Source organism: Achroia grisella, unplaced genomic scaffold (genome assembly GCF_030625045.1).
Source record: "Achroia grisella isolate CSIRO2021 unplaced genomic scaffold, CSIRO_AGI_Agris_v1 utg1186, whole genome shotgun sequence".
NCBI classification, from domain to species: Eukaryota; Metazoa; Arthropoda; class Insecta; order Lepidoptera; family Pyralidae; genus Achroia; species Achroia grisella.
This window is the reverse complement of record NW_026712592.1, coordinates 2395922-2417971: the sequence shown is the minus strand read 5'-3', so window position 1 is coordinate 2417971 and position 22050 is coordinate 2395922. Positions and strand designations below refer to the sequence as shown.

The 22050-nt window shown below is 30.2% G+C and overlaps 1 protein-coding gene across 1 annotated transcript; it reads right to left on the bottom strand.

Moving 5' to 3' along the window:
• Positions 1-1343: 1343 nt before the first annotated feature.
• LOC131854434 (uncharacterized) lies at positions 1344-21298 on the bottom strand. Its single transcript, XM_059205550.1, has 5 exons — positions 21018-21298; positions 19895-20075; positions 17788-17906; positions 4655-4832; positions 1344-1730 (listed from the first exon to the last, which is right to left on the bottom strand). Exons 1-5 carry the CDS (start codon positions 21021-21023, stop codon positions 1591-1593), a joined length of 624 nt encoding a protein of 207 aa, XP_059061533.1. The 5' UTR covers positions 21024-21298; the 3' UTR covers positions 1344-1590.
• Between the last annotated feature and the right edge of the window lie 752 nt (positions 21299-22050).

Here is a 22050-nt window from a genome sequence, read left to right as displayed (position 1 = left end):
TGAGCTACTAAGTTTCGTATGCCATTATCATCCATTAGAAAAGACTTTACAGTTAGTGAACCAAAATTAATTAGAGAAATGATAAGCTATCACACGTTCGATTCAAAATACCCATACCACCACCACGCACCACGCACCGTCGACAGTTGCCTCTGATTAATTTATCTGGGATAAAAAGCCTTAAAAACTTATTTCGACAATTGTAATAAGACTAATAAAGTATAATAACATCACTTTATTGAAATATTATTATCACCAATTATTACATATGAATACACCTAATAACATAATTTAATCACATAAATTATAGGTAGACAATAGCAATTAGTTTAATAAATATTTCTTTACATCCTAAAAATATTTTTAGAGGTTTGGCTGTATAAAAATGTCTTCATAACATGTAATGTTTTATTTGAAACAGGACAACAAAACATAAACCTGTAGAGTTAAAGTAATATTAAATTTAGAAAATGCAAGTGAAATATTAAGTAGTTACAAAATATATATTTATAGTACGTACATATAAAAATAAAATAAACATAGAAATATATATATGTACTTTTGTATGCCCACATATCTAATAACACTCTTAGGTACCTCTGTTACGTTTCTTGTAACTGTAATTAATAACAAGATAGTTACAGTGGGCAAATAATAGTAGATTGTTATAATCTATACATATAAATAAAATTGGAGTGTCTGTTTGTAATTTTGAAATAACCGTTTCTTTACTACATGTACATATATATGAATATAAATACGATACATACACCACAATAACATATTTTTACAATTTTTGTCTGTCTATCTGTTTGTTCCGGCTAATCTCTGAAATGGGTGGACCGATTTTGAAGGAACTGTTTTTGGCAGGTAGCTGATGTAATAAGGAGTAACTTAGTTTTAGACAATTACGGCTAAATAACCGGATTTCAGTTTAAAAATTATTATTTTTCTATAAACTATAAATGATTCTTATTGACATCAATTTGTTTCAGGAAGTGGTAATAGGTGTACATACAAAATTGAATATAACGAAGGAGAAGTGACTATAATGATACTTTCTGTTCGCTACCTGAATTTACTTGTTTGGTATTTGTGCCGAAGTACCAATGTTGCTACCAGAATATTCAAAGTTTAAAACACTTTCATCTACTAAAAGAGCGGAATCAAGACAAAGTAACGATAATTCATTCCACTTTTATTATTTTATTACTGCAGACAATATAAAGTTAATAATCTAAAAGTCCTCGCCACTCCTCGAGGTTCTTTAATATATTTTTTACTCTAGAGATTCTTGTCACTGTACTTTTATTTACTTGCGTACATTTTGTGATGCTTTTTAGGTAAATAGATAAAATTATATTATATCCCATTATGTATGCAAGAGTATTTTTTGCAATTTGAGCATTCCTCCTAAGATATTCCAACTAGAAGTTTTGGGGAAGAAATGTGGAAACCATTCACCATCAAACAGTCTCTGCATTTGTTTACCTGCCTTGGTTATAATTATTAAATTATCAGAATATAATTACCTAACTTATAAGTTAAACTAATACAATAGACAAATCTATTTACTATCTATAGCTGTCGTTATCCGGCATATTGACGGACGATCTTGGCCCACTGTTGCGGATAGTTCCTTTGCACGTACGAGAGCGTTCGTTGAATCTGTTTGGTTTCTTGCGGTGTACATTGCGGACAGGCGCCCCGCAGGACCAGCGGGGCCAATGCTGTGGAAAATTAAATATATAAATTAGCACTATTAATTAGCAAAGGGTAAAAAAACGGAGTAAAATGGTCTGTTTTTTGATAGAAAAACTATATACTTATTACTCGTAGCCGCTAATAAAATAAATAATAATTTATAGTAAAATAACTAAAGATAAAGCTCTATACCTATTACTACTTATTACGAATAAGGTGGTTCCCATGAAACGTAATTATAGGCTGTCGAATCGTGCAGCTCAACTTGTAAATTTACATAATCGATATACTTTCAATTAATTTTAAAAGATAATTTTTAGTAGATAAGTTGCATAATCTAGCGCGAATTACCCGTATATCAGATTCGGGCAGGAGTAGTCCTGATTGCCAGATCACTCTTCAGAAAAAAAACCACGCATTCACTAGTTCGAGCGAATATAGCGATACAGTTATCAATTAACTTGAATAGTGAGCAAATTATTTTAAAGAAAAAGTGACACAGTAATAAACGATCTCCTGAATGTTGTTTGCACCCCGGCTCCAGATATAAGACTTGAGGACATTTATAGATGTAGAAATATGAAGAAAATGTAATTAATTTGTCGTTTGTTCTTTAAAATAATTTAATTGTTAGTGGTGTAGTTTGATTTATATGTACCATAGATATATTCGTAGTCATCGGTGCCTTACTTCACACTACCTTAATATATTAAAAAGGGTAGCGGAGATGCATAGGAGTGCCTACTACCTTTGCAATCTCCAACAGAAAATACGAACACGATATCAAGGTAGGTACTATCAATTTTGGTTGATGTTATCTAAAATATTTTATTTAAAATCTACTATTAATCTTTGTATGTAAATTGCACTTTACATAAATGTATCAATCACTAGGTGCGGTTTAGCGTAAAATATTTGAGCTCAATGCCAAATTAAATAAGCATTGCAAATGACCAGGTCAATGACTATAAACCATTTAAATACATACCTAAATAATCGGTAACATTCACTGTGGTGAGTCTACTATGTAACGCGAAAAGTGTAGTCAATTTAAACAAACTGGTACTAAAACCTAGTAATAACATTGTATAATGTAGGTACTTATGTACCTACATAAGAAGCTAACTAGCCATCAAAATACAATGTTATTGCCGAGTGTTATTTAAGTAAATAACTATTTTAATAAATACCTACTTGATAGTTTAACTATGCCAGTGTTAGTTGTATATGTTTACTGTAATATTAGGCGATATTAGGCTCTTTTATAAAATAGAACATTCCGGAATTACCTTAAAATATACATAAGATACATTCAAAGAAGACTGCCCTAAGAATAATATCTACAATAAAGTTAAAAAAAATATTTGCATTTTCCTTTAGTTTCCATTTGTTTGCCATTAAACAATCTGTGAATACACTTTTTCTTTTAATACTAGAGTTTTTCTCTCAAGTAAAACGTATTATCTTCAATATTTTTCTCCAAGACGCTCATTTTATTTATTCCATTTCGTATTCCAATCACGATATCAATTAATCGATTTGAATAATAACCATCTCAAAACATTTTAGAGCATTCATTAACTAGATTGAAAGATATATATTATTGTAAACATATGAAACAATTTTTGAAAATAAATAAAGTATTCTTATTTATAAAGAAAAAAAAATCCCTGAAAAGTGTACATTGGCTACTCAGGCGAGATTCAAATCCGCATTTCTCTACTATTTGAACTATTGAACTAGATACTATTGAAATTTTGCAGATAACATACTAAATGTTGTTAGAAAAGAAAAGAGGAATGAATAAATAATTATGACCTACCAGTACATAGGTAAGGAGTACATGAAAAAAATCACACAAAATTAATATTATTAAAAACTATTAAATAATGAACATTAGTTGTCAAACAACAGTGTTTTACACTATCCTACAAGTATCCGTCGATTTAATCTTAATGGTGATTATACGTGTATTTTATTCAACAATTGTATATTTTATTTTCTCAGTGTGGGAATAAATATACACACTGCTCCGCTCTGGCATAGTATTGGAAGCAACGATTATAGATAACTTACGTATCAGAATAAATGGCAACAAACAATTGTGAAAGTCAATCTGTGTGTTTGTCAGTTGATTATGTTTTCTAGATTTTACTAAACTTTCATTTGAAAAGAAAGAGTCTATTCTTTAAACATTTACCAAGCCCTGACTGAACTAAATGTTAACTAGTGAATGAGAAATCTGTTACCATTAGATGTGAGAGATTATCACAATTTGGGGCGAAGAACTAATTAAATATTAATACATCAGTTGATCTATCTACGTTTGTATTTTGCGTGATAACTTTTAGAGGCGAAACACATGTCGGCATATGGGTGTAGAATTAATGACAGTCATACAATAGATTGATTGATAACAAGGAAGGTCATGGTTATGAAATTATTACTGGTGATGGCCAGTTCACCAAATGTAGTATCACGCATGCCAATAGCAACAGAATCACACAAAAGAATTATAATATATAAGTAAATAATGAAATTCTTTTTGGCATAATAACACCTGATTCAATAAATATAAAATAGTTAAATAGTGAGAGGCCCGAGATCTTTCAGTGGTACATAGATTTAGTTTAATATTTTACCTATTATAATGGAAAGACTTGATAGCTGCTAACAAATATTTGGTGCTATCCACCAGTTGAGAGGGAAATATGACAGGGAAATTACTACATATACAGGTATAATACATTATCTAATAGTATTCAGAAATAGCAGAAGACGTGGAGTATTCTAAGCATAACAATGTAACATAGTGTCGCGACGATATTGATGTACCATATACATATATATCTATATATCTAATTCTTACGTGATTATTGTATAAATTTTATCAGGGGAGTCATTGTCTGCCATTCAGAGATTCAAATGAAAATTAATAACTGATACTAACTTTTCAGTCTTTTTCCAATGGGATCACAGGGGCCCTCGCCTAGTGCACACTTGAGTTGCCTCTGTATGAATCTCTTGTCATTGAGGGCATCATCTAGAACGGTGTCGGCCACTTGCGGTCTGTCACTCTGGGCAGCACATGCGTACAGTACCGCACAAAACACGACTACTTGTGTAAGCTGTAATAAATCAAAATAGAATATAAAATTAAAGTTTATAGCTATGCAATATAAAAATAAGAAGGTAGTCAATAAGGAAACAGTCACTGAGTTCGTGGTAGTCCAATGAATAGGATGTGGGTAAAGTAAGAGTCATCAGTATTAATAAATCTTATAACAGTGCGACTCCACTACTATAAACACAAGACCAAAAACTGTTATAAATTAGGTAGAATCTCTCTCGTATAATGGAACATCTTATTCAACCATTCTCCAAAATGAGATTTTTTTTAATACGACAGATTTTATTTAATAACCAACAAACTGAAATAATCTTTCTTCTTTCTATGCAAGTATAAGTAAGTTTACTGTTATAATAATATTTATAGCATTTTCCGTGCTAAGTAATTTTGCGGTGATTAGCAATCAGTTTTTTTGTTGTACAAAATATACCTACTTGTTATATTATACTAACACTGTTGTAAAGTTTACTTTCCCTTGCGGCAAAATGCTTTTAAGTAATGGCATGCCCCGCTTGACCCCGATTCGAGACTAGACGCGTCGCTCTACGTCACTCGCTATTTTATTCTATGTCGCTATTACGTAAGGTGGTATAACGTAAAAACACATTATCCTAATAACACACCTTGACATATAATACGTCAAAAAGAGTCATATCGTGCAAGTGGCTGATGAACTGTTATCCAACGCAACTTGGTTAGGTATATCCGTATGGAGCGAAATACACCTGAGATTGTTTAATGTCATCTCAAATGGCATTAGGAATTCCAAAGCAAGGCATCTTATATATTTCTATCGCTAAGCATTCTGCTGAATGGTGAGTCATAGTGAAAAATATAAATAAAGCAGTATTGCTAGTTTGATGCAGTACTAAGGCAGATTCAGTATTCTCGGGAATAAAAACTCATAAAGGGTTCATAATATATTGTATAACGTCCGAGCTCCTAAAAGAGATAGCTAGTACTATCCATCAGGTAGTCTGTCAGATTCTTGCCAATACGACACTAAATCTAGTTATAGTAATCAGGGTATCTATAGCCAAAAAAAACATATTCGGCAATTTCCCCTAACGTTGATTTCGCTCGTAGCGTTTACTACAAATTGTAATTAGAACCAATGTTGTATAATAATACAATGTACCTACATTTTTAAAACATTTGGTATTATCTACGCACATTACGAAGTTTATAATTATTAAAACTATGAATAATAGTAGAAAATACATAAAAACTTTATTGATCTCAAAACATAATCTGATACAAATTTATGGATAGCAAAATTAATAGGTAGAGACAAAACAGTACCCAGTGAATCCATCCATCCTCTATGCTATTCTGTTATAGCCTTTATTCCGACAGTATAGCAATTAAATTAATATTTTTTCTATATCATTGATATAACAAAAACAAGCTGGCGACCCAGATGGATAGAGACGTCACAAAAAATGAGTAGGTATATTGCTCTATTATTCCTGAGGACTAAGATATTATACGAACGTTTTGTTGCTAATTAGGTAAAATTAGGTTGTAATGTTACTGCCATAATGTGGACGACTTTGTACAAAGTCTATATCTGATTCTAATAGTAATAATTCTTAATAGGCATTACCATCAGTAGATGTACTAGTGCATTTCGATTCATGTCTGGATTCACGTGGCGACCGGATTGCAGAAAGCATTAGGATTGCTTAAGATACCAATTTAGTAAGATATACCAACATGGGCCTAGTAAGGACACACAAATTACAATTGACGGTAGGTGTGTATGTAACACGTGTGTGACTATGATTCGATTACGAGAGTACGTTCACAAACAAAAGTCATTGTTTAAATAAAATACATCATACATACATAGATAATATCATCATTTTAACGTTCCCCATAATCCATGTTTGGTTTTTGAACCAATATGTGATAATTAAAACATATTTTCAGACAATTTATTCTCAAAGGCTATAAATTTATTATTATAATAAAAATATCATTTCTTCTTATAACTTAGGATAATATACTGTAGCCTAAGGTCTAACTTGGCTAGTTTTCATATACGAAATATATGTACTGTAGCCTTCGCAAGTTCTAAACATGTTACTTGTCGGTTCCTATTTTAATATTAATAGTAACTAGCAATCGAAAGTAATAATTGGTATATGAGAACTGGCCAAGTTAGACCTTAGGCTACAGTATATTATCCTAAGTTATAAGAAGAAATGATATTTTATATTGTTATAAATACATTTCAGGACAGACCATTGAACTTGGCACCCATTTAGATCTCATCTCTTTTGTCGTAGAAGTCAACAATCAAGGCATATATCATAATATTAAACTCGGCTATCATTTCACATTTATGTTTTTGATACGATTAATAAATCATTATTGGTAAAATCGTGGAACGTACGAGAGGAATTTGTGAATAACTTAAATAAAACAATGTCGTCGCTCTAAGTTCCATTTTCAAAATGATGCATTATATACAAACTAGTGCACAAAACGATTTACGGATTTTTTATTAGAATTACAACATGCTATATTCTTCCACCAAACACCTGTATTAATTCGCTACTATTTTTAATTGATTAAAATATTGTTATTTTAATTATTACTTTATCTATTTATTAAGTCTTATAAGACTTTATTCTCTTTTTGCTTTTGAGATTGACTGTACTTGGGAAATACAAACACTGGGTGCGTGCTTAGAACTTTTATGAGTGAATCATGATTTTTATTGATTATAATGATACCAACTTGAGTAGCTCTGTGACGTAACATTTTGAATTTTATACCTTTATATAATATTTGTTCGGGTAATTTTATGCTGTGTTTCTATATATCCATAACTTTTTACATTTGTATATACTCAGTGGATAAGAGTCTGTCTGAGAGGTTAAATTACATACTAGTTGGTGTAATTTATCCCATAATTAATTTTTTTTTTGCAAGAAGGTGCCACAGAGGTAGAGTTATGGAACGTTCCACGTCGACATTGCAAATCTAACATTGGGTAATATTTTACATATACTATAAAATATTCAGAATTTCTATGTAAAAATAAATCAATGAAAGTATGACAGCCTTGGTGGTATAGTGGTTTGGCATACCGCTTTACTATCCGATGGTCGCTGGTTCGATTCTTCACACGGTACGAACATTTATATTCATGGTGTTTTCTATGTATAATACAATATTTTACAAAAAAAATGCATCCATGTATTTATATCAGTTGTCTAACACCTATAACACTAGCTCTGCTTAGTTTGGGGCTAGCGTTGTGTGAATTGTCTTGAGATATTATTATTATTATAATGAAAGTATGTAGTATGAAATTCTTACTTTGTAGTTTTTAATGCTTCAGAGGAATTTTAAGTATTTATTAATGATCTATTACACGAAGGGAATTGTTATACATTATTAATTACATTTATTTATCCTATTTAAATAACTGTAATGCATGTTATGGCGGACTTAACACCTAATGGCATTTTCTACCAGTCAATCATGAGTTGTGCAGAGATAAGTTGTTGGCGGTGCAAATAATATTATAATAGATTTATGAAATATACAGAAATAAATATAAATATATAAATATCCCTACAAATATACATAAATACAAAAACATACCACAAATAAATACATACCTAATTATATTTTTTTAATGAATCATTTGCAAAGTTAGATGGGTATGTTTCGTAAAAATAATTAGAGTAAAAGATATTTATTAGCGAGATAAAATTTGTGCCCGTCACTCGGGATCCAGTACCGCAAAATACTGACATACTGTAAAGGCCACGTGTCACATCACGGAAGACGATAATAAATCAGAGAAAAAAAACAGTCAAGGTTCATTGCTGTTACTTATAATATATATACATATCCTACAATATTCATACAGTATCCAAAAGTCATATGTGTAAGAGACAAAAAATCGCATTATATGGTGTAACTAACAACAACTATACTAACAGCTAACGGAAGTGACTGGTATCTGTATGATCTGTATTAAATCTAATATATATATATATATCTATATATAGAGACCATACTTAAATAAACCATAAATTGTACATAATACTCGGTAGGTACTAGGAATAAATGTAGCTCAAAGCAACAGAAAAAATATACTCGGTATTAACAAAAAATTACTACACTAATGAATTTACTTCTATGGGGTCGCAATTATCGTAAAAAAAATAAACCCTCAATGATTAAGATAGTATAATGGAATATAGATCATTACAAGATTTGCATAAATTGCCAAAAAGAAAATGTATATGGTATAGAGCTGTATATGGCAATGGCTGTATATGGTGACACAAGAGATAATTTTTATAGTTGTTGTTGTTTTAAAATTCGTCCAATTTGGACAGGCGAAGAGCAGGTGAACTATGGAATGTTTATGTCTCGTCTGTAAGCGGCCAGTCGTCATGAAAAGAAGTAATGATATTAAACGATTATTATACAATTACAAACAATACTTCTTTCTTAAATGTGTAAGTGCTATTCAAAGTTCGTATTTAAGAGGTCAAAGGTTAAGGTGGAGAGATACACCTATGAATAAACATTTTTAATAATTAATATTGCATATTTTATTAATTCTATGTATTTATATTTTAGGAAATGGGTCAAGTCCAAATATATGCTGTAACGTAGTTTAATATTTATAGTAATTTTATTTACTATAAAGTGTTGCGCCTAGTCGTTTAGTAGCCTGAAGAATCAGGAGATCGAGTCAAATGTGGCCAACACAAAAAAAACGTTTTGTCAATTAATATTTTTGATTGACTCCTGTTAACGAAACATCGATATCTTTAGCTAACTAATACCCAGTGGCACTCAATAGGAAAAGCATTATTATTGCTAAAAGTTGCATATAGATGGCGTGATTGGTATCGATGAAATTCTTCATATTTTTGAAAACGTTTTAAAATACAAAACTGTGTTTTCAAAAATGTTTAATCAATTTTTAAAAAGTTATATATACATGTTAAAATGAAATAATGCGTTTAGATAATTTTCATATATTTACTATTTTGTTATTTTCCAGTACTTAATTACACTTTAATCAGTGCTAATATTTAAACTCAATGTTTTCAAAATGCTTTCATAGATGGCATTGTCGTCATTTGTATCGGCCTAATTAAATGTCTTTTTTATATTTTCCAATAATAAGCACTTAATATATTATTATTGTAAATTAAACATATAAAAAGTTTTAAGTAAATTAAAAATAGCCGAACAAGCAAGTAATACTATTTCCAATAATACTTTCGGTATGAAGTGTTGTCATATTAAAAATAAATACATGTATTATCGATTTTTTTGAATAATCGATAACAGGATTTTATTACAACGCATTATTCGATGATGCTTTTAATGAGTCGTTGTGAACAGTAAATTTTCACGTATAATTAGTAAAAATCATACTGAATCTTACCACGTTTTATATTTATTTACTGATCCCGTGATTTTTACTAATTATACGTATAAATAATGACCGCGTCAAGTTTAAAACAGTATAGTAAATTTTCATTATTTTATATTATAGCAGTGTTCCGTTTCAAAGAACGGAATATAGTAGTACATTATTAGTGTCGTTGGTTATTTACATTTGTACTGAAAAATCGATTACATAATAATTTAAAATATCGAGTACGAATCGTAGCTGTCTTCGAATACTGGCAACTTTAAGATTAAAATAGTATTTAAAAAAGAGAGAAATACGAGCCTAACTCGAATACCATAAAGTATTTTCCTTTCTCATTAATATCATAGCAGTTTGTAACTTGCGTTCCTCTGTTATGATGTTTAACGTGTATTGTTATTGTACGGTGCATACATTTCAAAAATTATATTTTAATGTAGGCATACATTTCTTTCATACATTTCATACATGTCAAAAAATATCTTTTAATGTTAGGTACACACATTTCTTTCATACATTTCATACATGTCAAAAATTATCTTTTAATGTAGGTACATACATTTCTTTCATACATTTCATACATTTCAAAAATGGACTTTTTATGTAGGTACATACATTTCTTTCATACATCTCATACATGTCAAAAATTATCTTCTAATGTAGGTACATACATACTATTACATACATTTCTTTCATACATTTCATACATTTCAAAATTATATTTTAATGTAGGTACATACATTTCTTTCATACATTTCATACATGTCAAAAATTATCTTTCTTAATGTAGGTACAACATTTCATTTACATTTCAAAAATGGACATTTTATGTATACATACATTTCTTTCATACATCTCATACATTTCAAAAATTATCTTTTAATTTAGGTACATACATTTCAAAATATAATACATTTAAAAAATTTCATATTTACAAAAATTATCTTTTAGAAGCCTGAAGAATAGAATAGAAAATCATTTATTCAAATAAACTTAATTTAAGCACTATGATATATGCCTGATTGACTAGTCATAACAATTTGATTTTTATCTAACTCGTTCCTAAAGCTGTCTCATGTCTGGAAGAACCAAGAAATTGTGTGTTTATAACTTTTATATAATCCTTGTAAGTTTACATTTACATTAGTCGATAACGTGTGAATACAAACTACCAACAAGCACTATTTTATTTAGGCTCAAATATAATCATGCAATAAGATTACATCAGTCGTAGTGATAAGAGCAGACCAGTTGCCTACAAGCAGCACTCGTTCACGAGTATTACGGATGTGTCTGCCATCACTGCGCTCGACCATATTTTAGAGCCCATTGACCCGGCCCACCAAGCCGCCACATGTCTGGAATAATTTATAATGTGAGCATGACTACTGCATTGTGTTTACGACCACGTCAACTACAAAAATTACTATATGGTAGTTAAGTATTCGCACTACATATTTGACATGCAAAAATACAAAAGCCCTACGCTATCATATATCAAAAAATATGAAAATTAAAATTATCAGGAACGTTGTCCGCAAATAAACTTATTCTTTATCTATATATTGTCTATCATCTATAAATTCATCTATCTATAGCAATAATTTAATTTCAATTCTTTTTCGCATTATATTTAAAACAAAGCCTTTCTCAGGGTCTACATTATCTATCTACCAAATTTCAATTAAATCAGTTCAGTAGTTTTGGCGTGAAAGCGAGACAAACAGACAGACTGAGTTACTTTAGCATTTATAATATTTGTAAGAATATCGCTATTAAAAATAGGGGTTGGTGAAAGAAAATGAATAATTTTAGCTGGCAAGTATACATATCAAATTTCATCAAAATGTGGGAGATATATATATAAACTAACACTGTGATACAAAATTTATATATAAGATATATAATTCTCATTAGGTAAAAGAGGGGTACATCGTAGAATACATGAGGTATATAAGTAAATTAATTGTAGCTAAAATCAGTCTCATACATATAACGATTCAATATAAAAAATATAATTTTGATACTTAAATGTACGAGTATAAACGTATCAAAATTAAGGGTATACGTATAATGCAGACGCGTTACAACATATCAAAAAAATAGGCATGGAATGTAAAATAAACCATAACATAATTGGTATATACATTGCACATTAGCCATATCTGCAGAGTGTCGGCTAACGATGTTATACCTACACATTTACATTGAATCTTGAATCGTCCCTAATGAGGTACACGATACAGTTACCTACATATCTATTATATACATATCTTTGCAAAACAGATTTCATGTAGACTGAATTGAATGCCATCTATTTTCATGCTTTGTTACTAAGCACCCACTAGTAATCCGAACTGCTTCAGATCTAGCGACATCTAGCGGCTACGGTGGCAAAATAAAATACCCGAAGAATAGCCTCGAGTTAGGAAGGAACCATTTTCTTGTATGGGATGGGGTATCTGATGTAATATTATGTTATCTGTGCTATACCTAAGCTGACTCGTGTCTGGTGGCCCCACTCAAAATTAGATCTGTCTTATAACTTATTATATTATTTTTTATTGTTATACCAGTTATATTAAAATAGGTATAAATGCTGAATCGAAATTACTTTTTACAATACCACTAGTTTAACTTTTAAGCTACAAAGATTATTGTAAACTGACTGATTCATAATGATGTAATAGTGGGTAACATTGATTGTTGCGTTACAACAATATAGACAGTTGACAATACCTCTGTCTACCCCATCTGAGATTACAGTCATGTGTCTGTTTGTGTTATTTGTTTCAATAATATTAAAAGTTAGTATCGATGAATTTGCCGATTACAGACGCCAAACAAGTTATAGGGCTTTCGATCAGAACTGTTGAATAATTTATAATGTAGTCTTAAAACTGCATATGTGTTTAAAATGAGAAACTTTTGCAACATAATAAAATATCTTGATGATAGGTTGAAGACTATTACTACAATTTGACTGCAAAAATACCAGTAGTTACCTACCCACGTGTCTTGATTTAAAAAAATATTTGTAATAAATTAATTTGTTGGAACTCTTTATAATCCCTAATGGTATAGTTCTTTATCTAAATGAAGTCTAATTGAAGTTAAATTTAACTAATAGCAATAATTTAATTAGGCTATGTCTCTTTTGGGTATATATATTTAAAACAAAGAGTTTAAACTACTTTAAACCAACCATCATTACTAAATTAAATATTATTTTCATAATATTATTAACATTCTAGCGAAGAGTTCGGATATTGACGTGTTTTTTGGTTTCTCCCAATTCAAGTCAACCATTCAAGAACACATATTGCAACAAAAGTCAAACCCGTTTCATTAAACACAGTTAAAATTAAAATTTTAATATTTTTACAAACATAAATAATATAAAAAAAAAATAAAAAAAAATTGTATGTATATATATATATAAACTAGAATAAAATAAAAAGATAAATATGTATACATATATAAACTTCTGTAAACATTTACGCATGCCGTGGCAACCAGAAGTCAATACTATATACCTGAAATTTTTGCAAGTTATAATAATTGTAACCTTATAGTGTATGTCTTGTTGGTCGCTCAAATAAATAAATAATATTATCTATATATGACATGAAATATAATTTTCAAAAATACTAGACTAAATAAATTTATAAAACTTAAGTGGTACTTATAATGTAAATATATTAATTAATATATCATAATGCTACTTAAAGATGCATAATAATATAAACTGTATGAGCTATTTACATAATTGTTCAAACATAGCAATTACGTCAATAATTCGAGTAGTAGTTCGTAGTGTGTGTTCGATTTCGGCGAAATAATTATTAGGTAATAGGTATGTTTGTTGTTCCAGAAACTTATCTAGGCAGCACAAATTTCATTTATATACTTATTATTATTGAACAAACAAGTTGAAATAAGGTTGAAGGGGTGGATCACAATAGATCTATGTCACAAACAATTTAACGTGAAGAATAGATATTTCCATATCAACTGAGTTATACTGTTGCTAAAATGAGTACTAATTACATGGCTAACGGCCTTATACAAAATGGGGTTACCTACAGGTAATATTAACCTCAGTTACGTATTTGCACAACCAAACCTCAGCCTACATAGGCGTAAATCAGACCTAAGGATAAATGACTTAGTATTTTTTTATTTCAAATGTTAACCCGTGAAAAACACTTGTCAAGTTATAGACAAACACTACATTCAAAATTTTTCTTATTAAAAATCAACAACTTATTAAAAAAAGAGGTTTCTATTTCAATTCGATCGCATCTTTATATTGATTTATTAATTAATTTGCTATCCATTTTCATCATATTATACGGTTCGAAAAAAGATGATAGATTTGTTGTACGTACACATAAAAAATAAGACTCTTATAAAATTATGAATTCGAATAACGCCAGCCTAAGTCGAGGGTCAATACTGAAGTGATGTATCAGGTCTACACTCATTGTCAGACGTGACTTGGCTGATAATTCTATAAGCAATTGATTACTAATACCTTACACTCGCCTACCACATGGCACATTTGGTAGGCATTAGGTAGGCTAAGTTTTTAGCGCAGTAAACCTACTTAATGAAGTATACATCATATTTATGTGGAATTATATATAAGTATAGATATAAACACAAAACGCATACGTCATGAAAAATGATAGACATGTCTACTCTAGTATCTTCCACATATTATAAGGTAGCTGGCCAAAACAAAGTTGGATACATTGTTGAGGTCGTTGAATTCTTTTTTTGAAAACTTATAAAAAGGCATGATAATAAAAGTTTTCTTTAAATATTGCAAGTTTTTTACATTGATTTCTGTCTATGTTTCTGCAATAAATTATAAAAAAATGGTAGAAACATACACAATATATGTATATATTACATATGATCTCAATATGTAATATATACATATATTAATATCTTATTTTAGCAAAAATGTTATGAACATGCCGACACAAGGTAAATAGTAAATCGATTTATCCTAAATTTAATAGACACATAAATATTTATTTGTCTATAGCTGCAAAATTAAATAGATATTTAGTAGAGAATGATCTTTTAGAACGATCTATTGCATAATAATTATGTTATCAGAACAGATACATATTGCAAAAGATTGGAGTTCCATGCAACTCTTTATACATTGTGACTCATTAAACATGCGGAATATTTAAATATTATTAAGTTATAATGAATAGAACTGTAAGTTCAATATCGATACGTCTAGCTAAAACTAATATACATTTAACGATATGTGTAAAATGTGTAAAAAAATCTACAGATATTAAGGAAACTATCCACACAAAATCGTACATAATAAAGTAATTTGGACATTATTTCAACAAAATTGATGTCCTTAGCCTACTTTTTGACAAATTAGGAGTACGTTTTGACCTATTAGGTAGGTATATATTATCCTCATGATCTTAACAATGGTTCACATAGAACAAAACAATGCATAGAGTATTTTTATGTGTTTTGTGATATTGAAATAGGTACTCTGTACCTATATATTACATAAAATTTTTATTCACGGATGTTATAAAAAGTAAAAAATACTTGTTTCATTTTATAGAAACTAGCCATAACCAGCGACTTCGTCTGATTTGTTTAGATAAAATGATAATGTAAACGTCTTCCTGATAAAATTCATCTTAAATTTCATCAAAACCCGTTCAAGTATTTAGTCGAAAAAGTTAACAAACAAACAGACACATTAATTTTTTTATATATAAATATGGGTAAGTAGGCACCTACTTATTAAGTAATTATTCAGAAACAAGCGAGCGAATCTCCTAATAACATGTAATCAACTCATATTCGAATTAATATCGCAAACACAAATTATAAATTACAAGGGATTCATTCGGCACTTCACATGAACCTACAGTTATTTTAAGGATAAATGTTGTGTTTAATTGAATGGATTGATTTAATTAATTGGATGGACTGTGTGAAAGATGATATGAGAAAGCGAGTAAATAACGATATGACTGCGAACAGAGATGAGACCCCAAATAAATGGGATAAGGAAGTAGCAGATGATATGTTGTATTTAATTAAATAGCAAAAAAATAAAAAAGAATACCTATTTACTTATATAGTGTATGTTACCCGCTGATATACATACCTATATTAGTTATAGAATAATAGGTGTAATGTTTTTTCAAATTTGTGAAATGTTGTTTACATTTAGGTATTCAGTGATTGAGGAAATTGTCAATTTTTCTCATTATAATATTATTATTATTTTTCTTAGAGTTTGTCAAATATGTAGAAGTAAAATATTTGACAAACTCTAACATGTAACGTAAGAGACCTTCCACACATATAAGTAGGTAACCTCGATTTTAATGTCGAAAATTTTAACTGAAAATAGGGTTAAAACAATAAATCAAATATTTCGTTTTCATTGCATAGGCCTCGAATATGATAAGCATATTTTACAGAATTAGCGAATCAGATAATTTAGTACACTTAAACTGCAATTATCGAATGAATTATTCAAGATTGTACATATTAACCTCCTAGAAGTAATTAAGTCCTATTACCCGTATATTTAGATAGTATTTATATTCGATATATATATCGATTTACAATTCCATAAATTCCTATAATTAAAGGAACCAGTGGTTGAATGTATAATATCTTCAGCAGACACATAGTTATTTTTAATGAAGAGGTTTTTTTGGCAAAGGTCAATGAAAAACAATTGAAGCTCATAAAATTGGTATTCAAATGGATGCGAGTACGCAACCAAGACCTTCAAGGTTTAGTAAACATTAAATATATGATCGAAAGCTCGTTTCGTGTAGATAGCTAGGAGGAAAACGAATATTACGGCGAAACTGCAATTTGCGACAAACCTGCATCTCCGTTGGTCTGATCCCGAGTCGCTTGCACAACACTGGCGACACTTTTACTTCAGCACTCTCGAGCGTTCCTAACTATTGACCCGGATACCGGAATTAACTTCTATAAGTGTTTCACAGTTTTTCGAAGTCAGTGAAGCGTTTAGGCCTGCGACTGGGTAGCGAATGTTAAGACTTGCAGTTGTGCCGTAACCTCTTACTTAACGAAGGCTCCCCCCTTTTGGTGTTGGCTGTGCGTATACACTGTGATTGTACGTTACGTGAGCGAAACTGCATACGAAATAAACAACAAGTAAATAATAATCGTTTATTTAGATAAGGAAACAGTCTTCTCAGCGTTCTGTTATTTAACATACGAGTTTAAAAAAAAAAACTAACTGGATAACCTACTGTAATGCATATAATTTTAGAAATATTCCATATTACCTGTTTGTTATATATAAATATAAGACTGAGAATGTATACACCAGTAGGCAGATGTACCTATATTAAGTTTAAGATAGAAATTAGAATAATTACTCACTTCACTCTCTACATTCATATTGTATAAATTATAAATAATAAGTGTATAATTGTTATTAGAAATCTTAACAAGTGATTTTCTTTAATTAGCCATATTGACGAACAATTCTAGACCACTCCCATGGGTAGTTTCTTTGTACGAAGGCGAGTGTTCGACGGATTTGTAGAGTCTCTTGCACGGAACATTGGGGACACGATCCACGAAGCACCAGCGGTGCGAGCGCTGTAAAAACACATTAGTGTACTTATTAGATAATAAACCATATAGTATACTGTTAATCCATTTATCATATTCACAATTTTTTATAGGTTTGGAATTATAGACTACCTGCTGACCTATATGAGTGGTAACCGTCACCTACTTATAACACGAAACAGATTCATATACGCAGCTAAGAAACGTAGTATTTTCTGTAAATTATATATGAACTTCGGAATCCTGTAATGGAACTTCCATATTTCATCTTTCAGACCTGAATACAATAAACACAGCGAGCTACTTCACGCCAAACATAGACAAGGGTTTTTTGGTTTTAATTTTTATCCTGTTCTTTTAAATTCCATGAATAGAGTGTCCTAGATACGGTAAGTAATATACATTATAATAAATTACTAGTAAGAAACCTAATTACTTGCTATTGCTTGCTTTGTATATCTATTCTAAAGACCTATTCCAATTATAGTTTTTGTCCTATTTTACTATGAAAAGTAATATGTTGCTCAATTGAATTCATATGCATTTCTAAACAAGCTAGAGATGTAATTTTAAACAAACTTGTCTTATGAAGGTTGTTACAATTTTTGTTTCATAGGTATAGAAGATCAGTAGTTCATCATTAGTAAATTAGGAACATTTGAAATCTATTGTATTCTTTAATTTAAATAAATCTTTTGTTTTCTCTTATTTATTACAGATTCAAATTATTTTTTAATGATCATCACTTGTTAGGTAAATGGAACTTGTTCAACATTCTGTATAAAACAGTGTTTCCCAACGTGGTGTCCACGCTCTAAAGTGTATCAATTTAATTGTTAAGAGGGGCAATTCGAAAATGGACTTGATATGAGTTTAACTCTTTCCCTCTGGGCCATTTAAATCCAATGCTAGATTTCAGTGCCAATATTAACGAAAAAAGCAAATTCTTAAATAAATGATTGAACACTGAATTAAAATAATAAATGAATGTAGATCTTTATTAAACTTATTTGGGATTTGAATTACAGTTTTTTATTACATATTTTAAAAATTAATTACTGTGTTTCATTAATTTCTTACTAACACTAGTTTAGATTAATTTAAAAAAACCAATGCCAAATGCTATATAGTACAGCTCTACATACTAGACTTTTAGTGTAGTTTCACGTTGTTCTAAATTGATTCATATAATTGTACGATTTTTTTTTATAATATCCTTTCAGTACAGTACATACTCTTTAGAGTTTATTTAGTGTTACGCTTTACCTTGTATTTTCACTACAGTTACGAAATTCCTAATGAGAAAACTGTTCAAAATAGGTTGTAAATTATCTAATGCCCTTGAACCGTATTTCGCCATTGGTAATTGCAATTGTAAAATTACTTCAATTGCTTGATGTACTTCGATCGCAGGACATAATAATCAGTTAATTTTTGTTATTATTAATATATTATTAATTTTAGTTAATGTTTGTAATGTAGGAAAAATAACACTTTTCATAACAATAAATGGGGTGCAAAGACACCCCAATGCGCAACTTTATTTTTGACAACGACACTATAAATTTGTTCATACTTTATAATATTCTCTATTTCTGTCCTAAGCTATAAATGATAAAATAATCGAATATAATGAAAAAATAATCGATTATGCAATAATTCTTTTTTTTTTAGACGACGATAGACGATTTTTAATCGAAATAGTCTAAAAAAACAGATCCAATTGACCTTTAAAACAAGAGTTCATACTCAAGTCAAGAAGCTGAAAAATGTTACCTGAAAATTTTGGTTAAGTTAAATTAATAATTGATTATAGATAAATAGGTTATTATTTAATGAAAAAATGTTTTTTACAATCGATTAATATTAATAGTTTATATATACATAAAATAAAATCACATCACCTCAACCTAGGAGAATTCGATAGTCTTGGCGTCTACGAGTAGTAGTTCTTCATACTTCATAATAATAGTTATAATACGAGCATCATATTATTAGATGATTTATATACATACTTCTTAATCTTCTACCGACTGGGTCGCAAGGTCCCTCCCCGAGTGCGCATTTGAGATGTCTCTGCATTGTAATTCTGTCGCCTAAAGTGCGCTCCAATTGTGCATCAGTCATCTGAGGAGCTGCTCGAGTTACAGGCAAACTCATTACCATCCCACCGACAATTGCCAGAATTAATAGGTTCTGTTGAAAATATTAGAAAATAATATATTAAACATTTTATTCCTCAAATCGAGTCGTGTTTGTAATTAATGAATTGAATAATTTTGCGTTGTCATTCCTGAGTATCTACAAGTATTATGTCATAGTAGCCAATAATTTTACTACCCTATCCACCCGTTGTAATCGCATAGAAAATACAGAAAAAAAATACAAAAATAATCAGTTTGCTTGTGTACAAAACTCTTGCAAGTTGGTGTAATAACTCAGGACAATTCATTCAGGATTAATCTAGTCCCAAACTAATTTGAGCATAAGCAATAAATGGGTAAGACTGATAGATACACTTATATGGCTACATAATACATGCGTATTATCACAGATAATATAATGTATTATGTAGGTATATAAGTCAAGAAATCCCCTCAGAACAATATAAACATTTATACTCGTATATCTCGTAAAGCTATGTACCTACCTATTTTGTTTGTATCGTCCGGGAATTGAAACCGCGACCATTCAAAGTAAGGCACTATGTTAAACCGCTAAACCACCGAGGCTGTCATGTCTGTAATAAGTACTCGGGAAATACTGAATTGTAAATGTTTGAACTACGATGAACAAAGAATGACCCAAAATGTCAATTTTAAGAAAACATGACGTGTTGAAGGTAATCTTTCTTTAATATAATAAGTCATAGGTATCTCTAACTGATGTTTTAGTTTCATGTTTAGGGACATGTATAAACAGACGAAGAAATCAATACAAAGGCCTAATATATAGAAGTCTATAAATTAATCCCTGTTTCATTTCCATATCATGTACCTACTTTTAAGAATTAAACACCGTAAATAATAGTACTAGAAGTACTACAAGGCAGGCGACATATAAACAGACAGACAAAAGGATTCTGTTTACTTATGAAGATATATCAAATATAAATAACAATATGAAAGTACAACTAACCTGCATTATTAGTAACAGCCTTCAAACTTAAATAATTATTATAATCCTGATGCCTTCGAACCACCGCAGGAACCAACGCAGTATATTTCGGCGTCTCGACAATGAATAGGGACTAACTGGCCACAATCTTCAATTACAGATACCGGGAATTCTCCCTCCCCTTTGTGAGGTCATTATGATTGAATTGAGGGCTCTTTAACGATAAGTCGTTAGGACGAATCTGACGAAGTGCAGCGTGTTGTTATACTAAATTGAACCTTGTCGACCCATTATTTTATTCAAAGGGCATTTACAATAAAAAGATACCTAACGCTTTCTCCACAAGAAATTTCAATGACTCATAAAACGTTATGAATATTGTTATTATATCTTTATATGGTTGTATCTACTGAATAATAAACTTAGATAGTTTTCTAAATAGAAGATTTATTCAATCCAAAAGAAAGTGTAGCAGTTTAGTCTATTCAATATCAGATATCATTTACGTAAGTTCATTCAATAAGTAATTTAAAAGTGGTAAATAAGTACTTCATTACAAATATATATGCAGACCTATTTGTTAAAGTATATGATGTTTTTCGCATTCCGAACTAGCCTAGACATATTGTGATTCACATAAAAAACAAGACTCGGCGCTATCGAGATTACTCATCAGAATCTTGCTTTTTATCACTTTCAGGCGCTATGTCAGGGCTAAAATGCTAATTCAAACATGTCATTTAACTCGATTTGTTGTCATGTTGGCTCATGTAGATCCATTCACCAAAAAGGCGAGACTCCTGCCGGTTAGAAGTCGCGACGGTATGTCTTCCTGCCACCACATGCCGAGTGGCTCGATGTTGTTTTGCGCATTCTATCGCAACCTAAACGGCTATGCCTCGAAGTAGTAGGCACCTTATTACATTTAAGGTGAACTCTAACCAGTTCTCTCCTCTCCGTCATCAAGTACCACTGTCCTTGCACCTTTTATATGGACGGCAAGCTAGAACACTTGAGACCATAAAAAACCCTCTAAGTTTTGTAGGAAAAACTA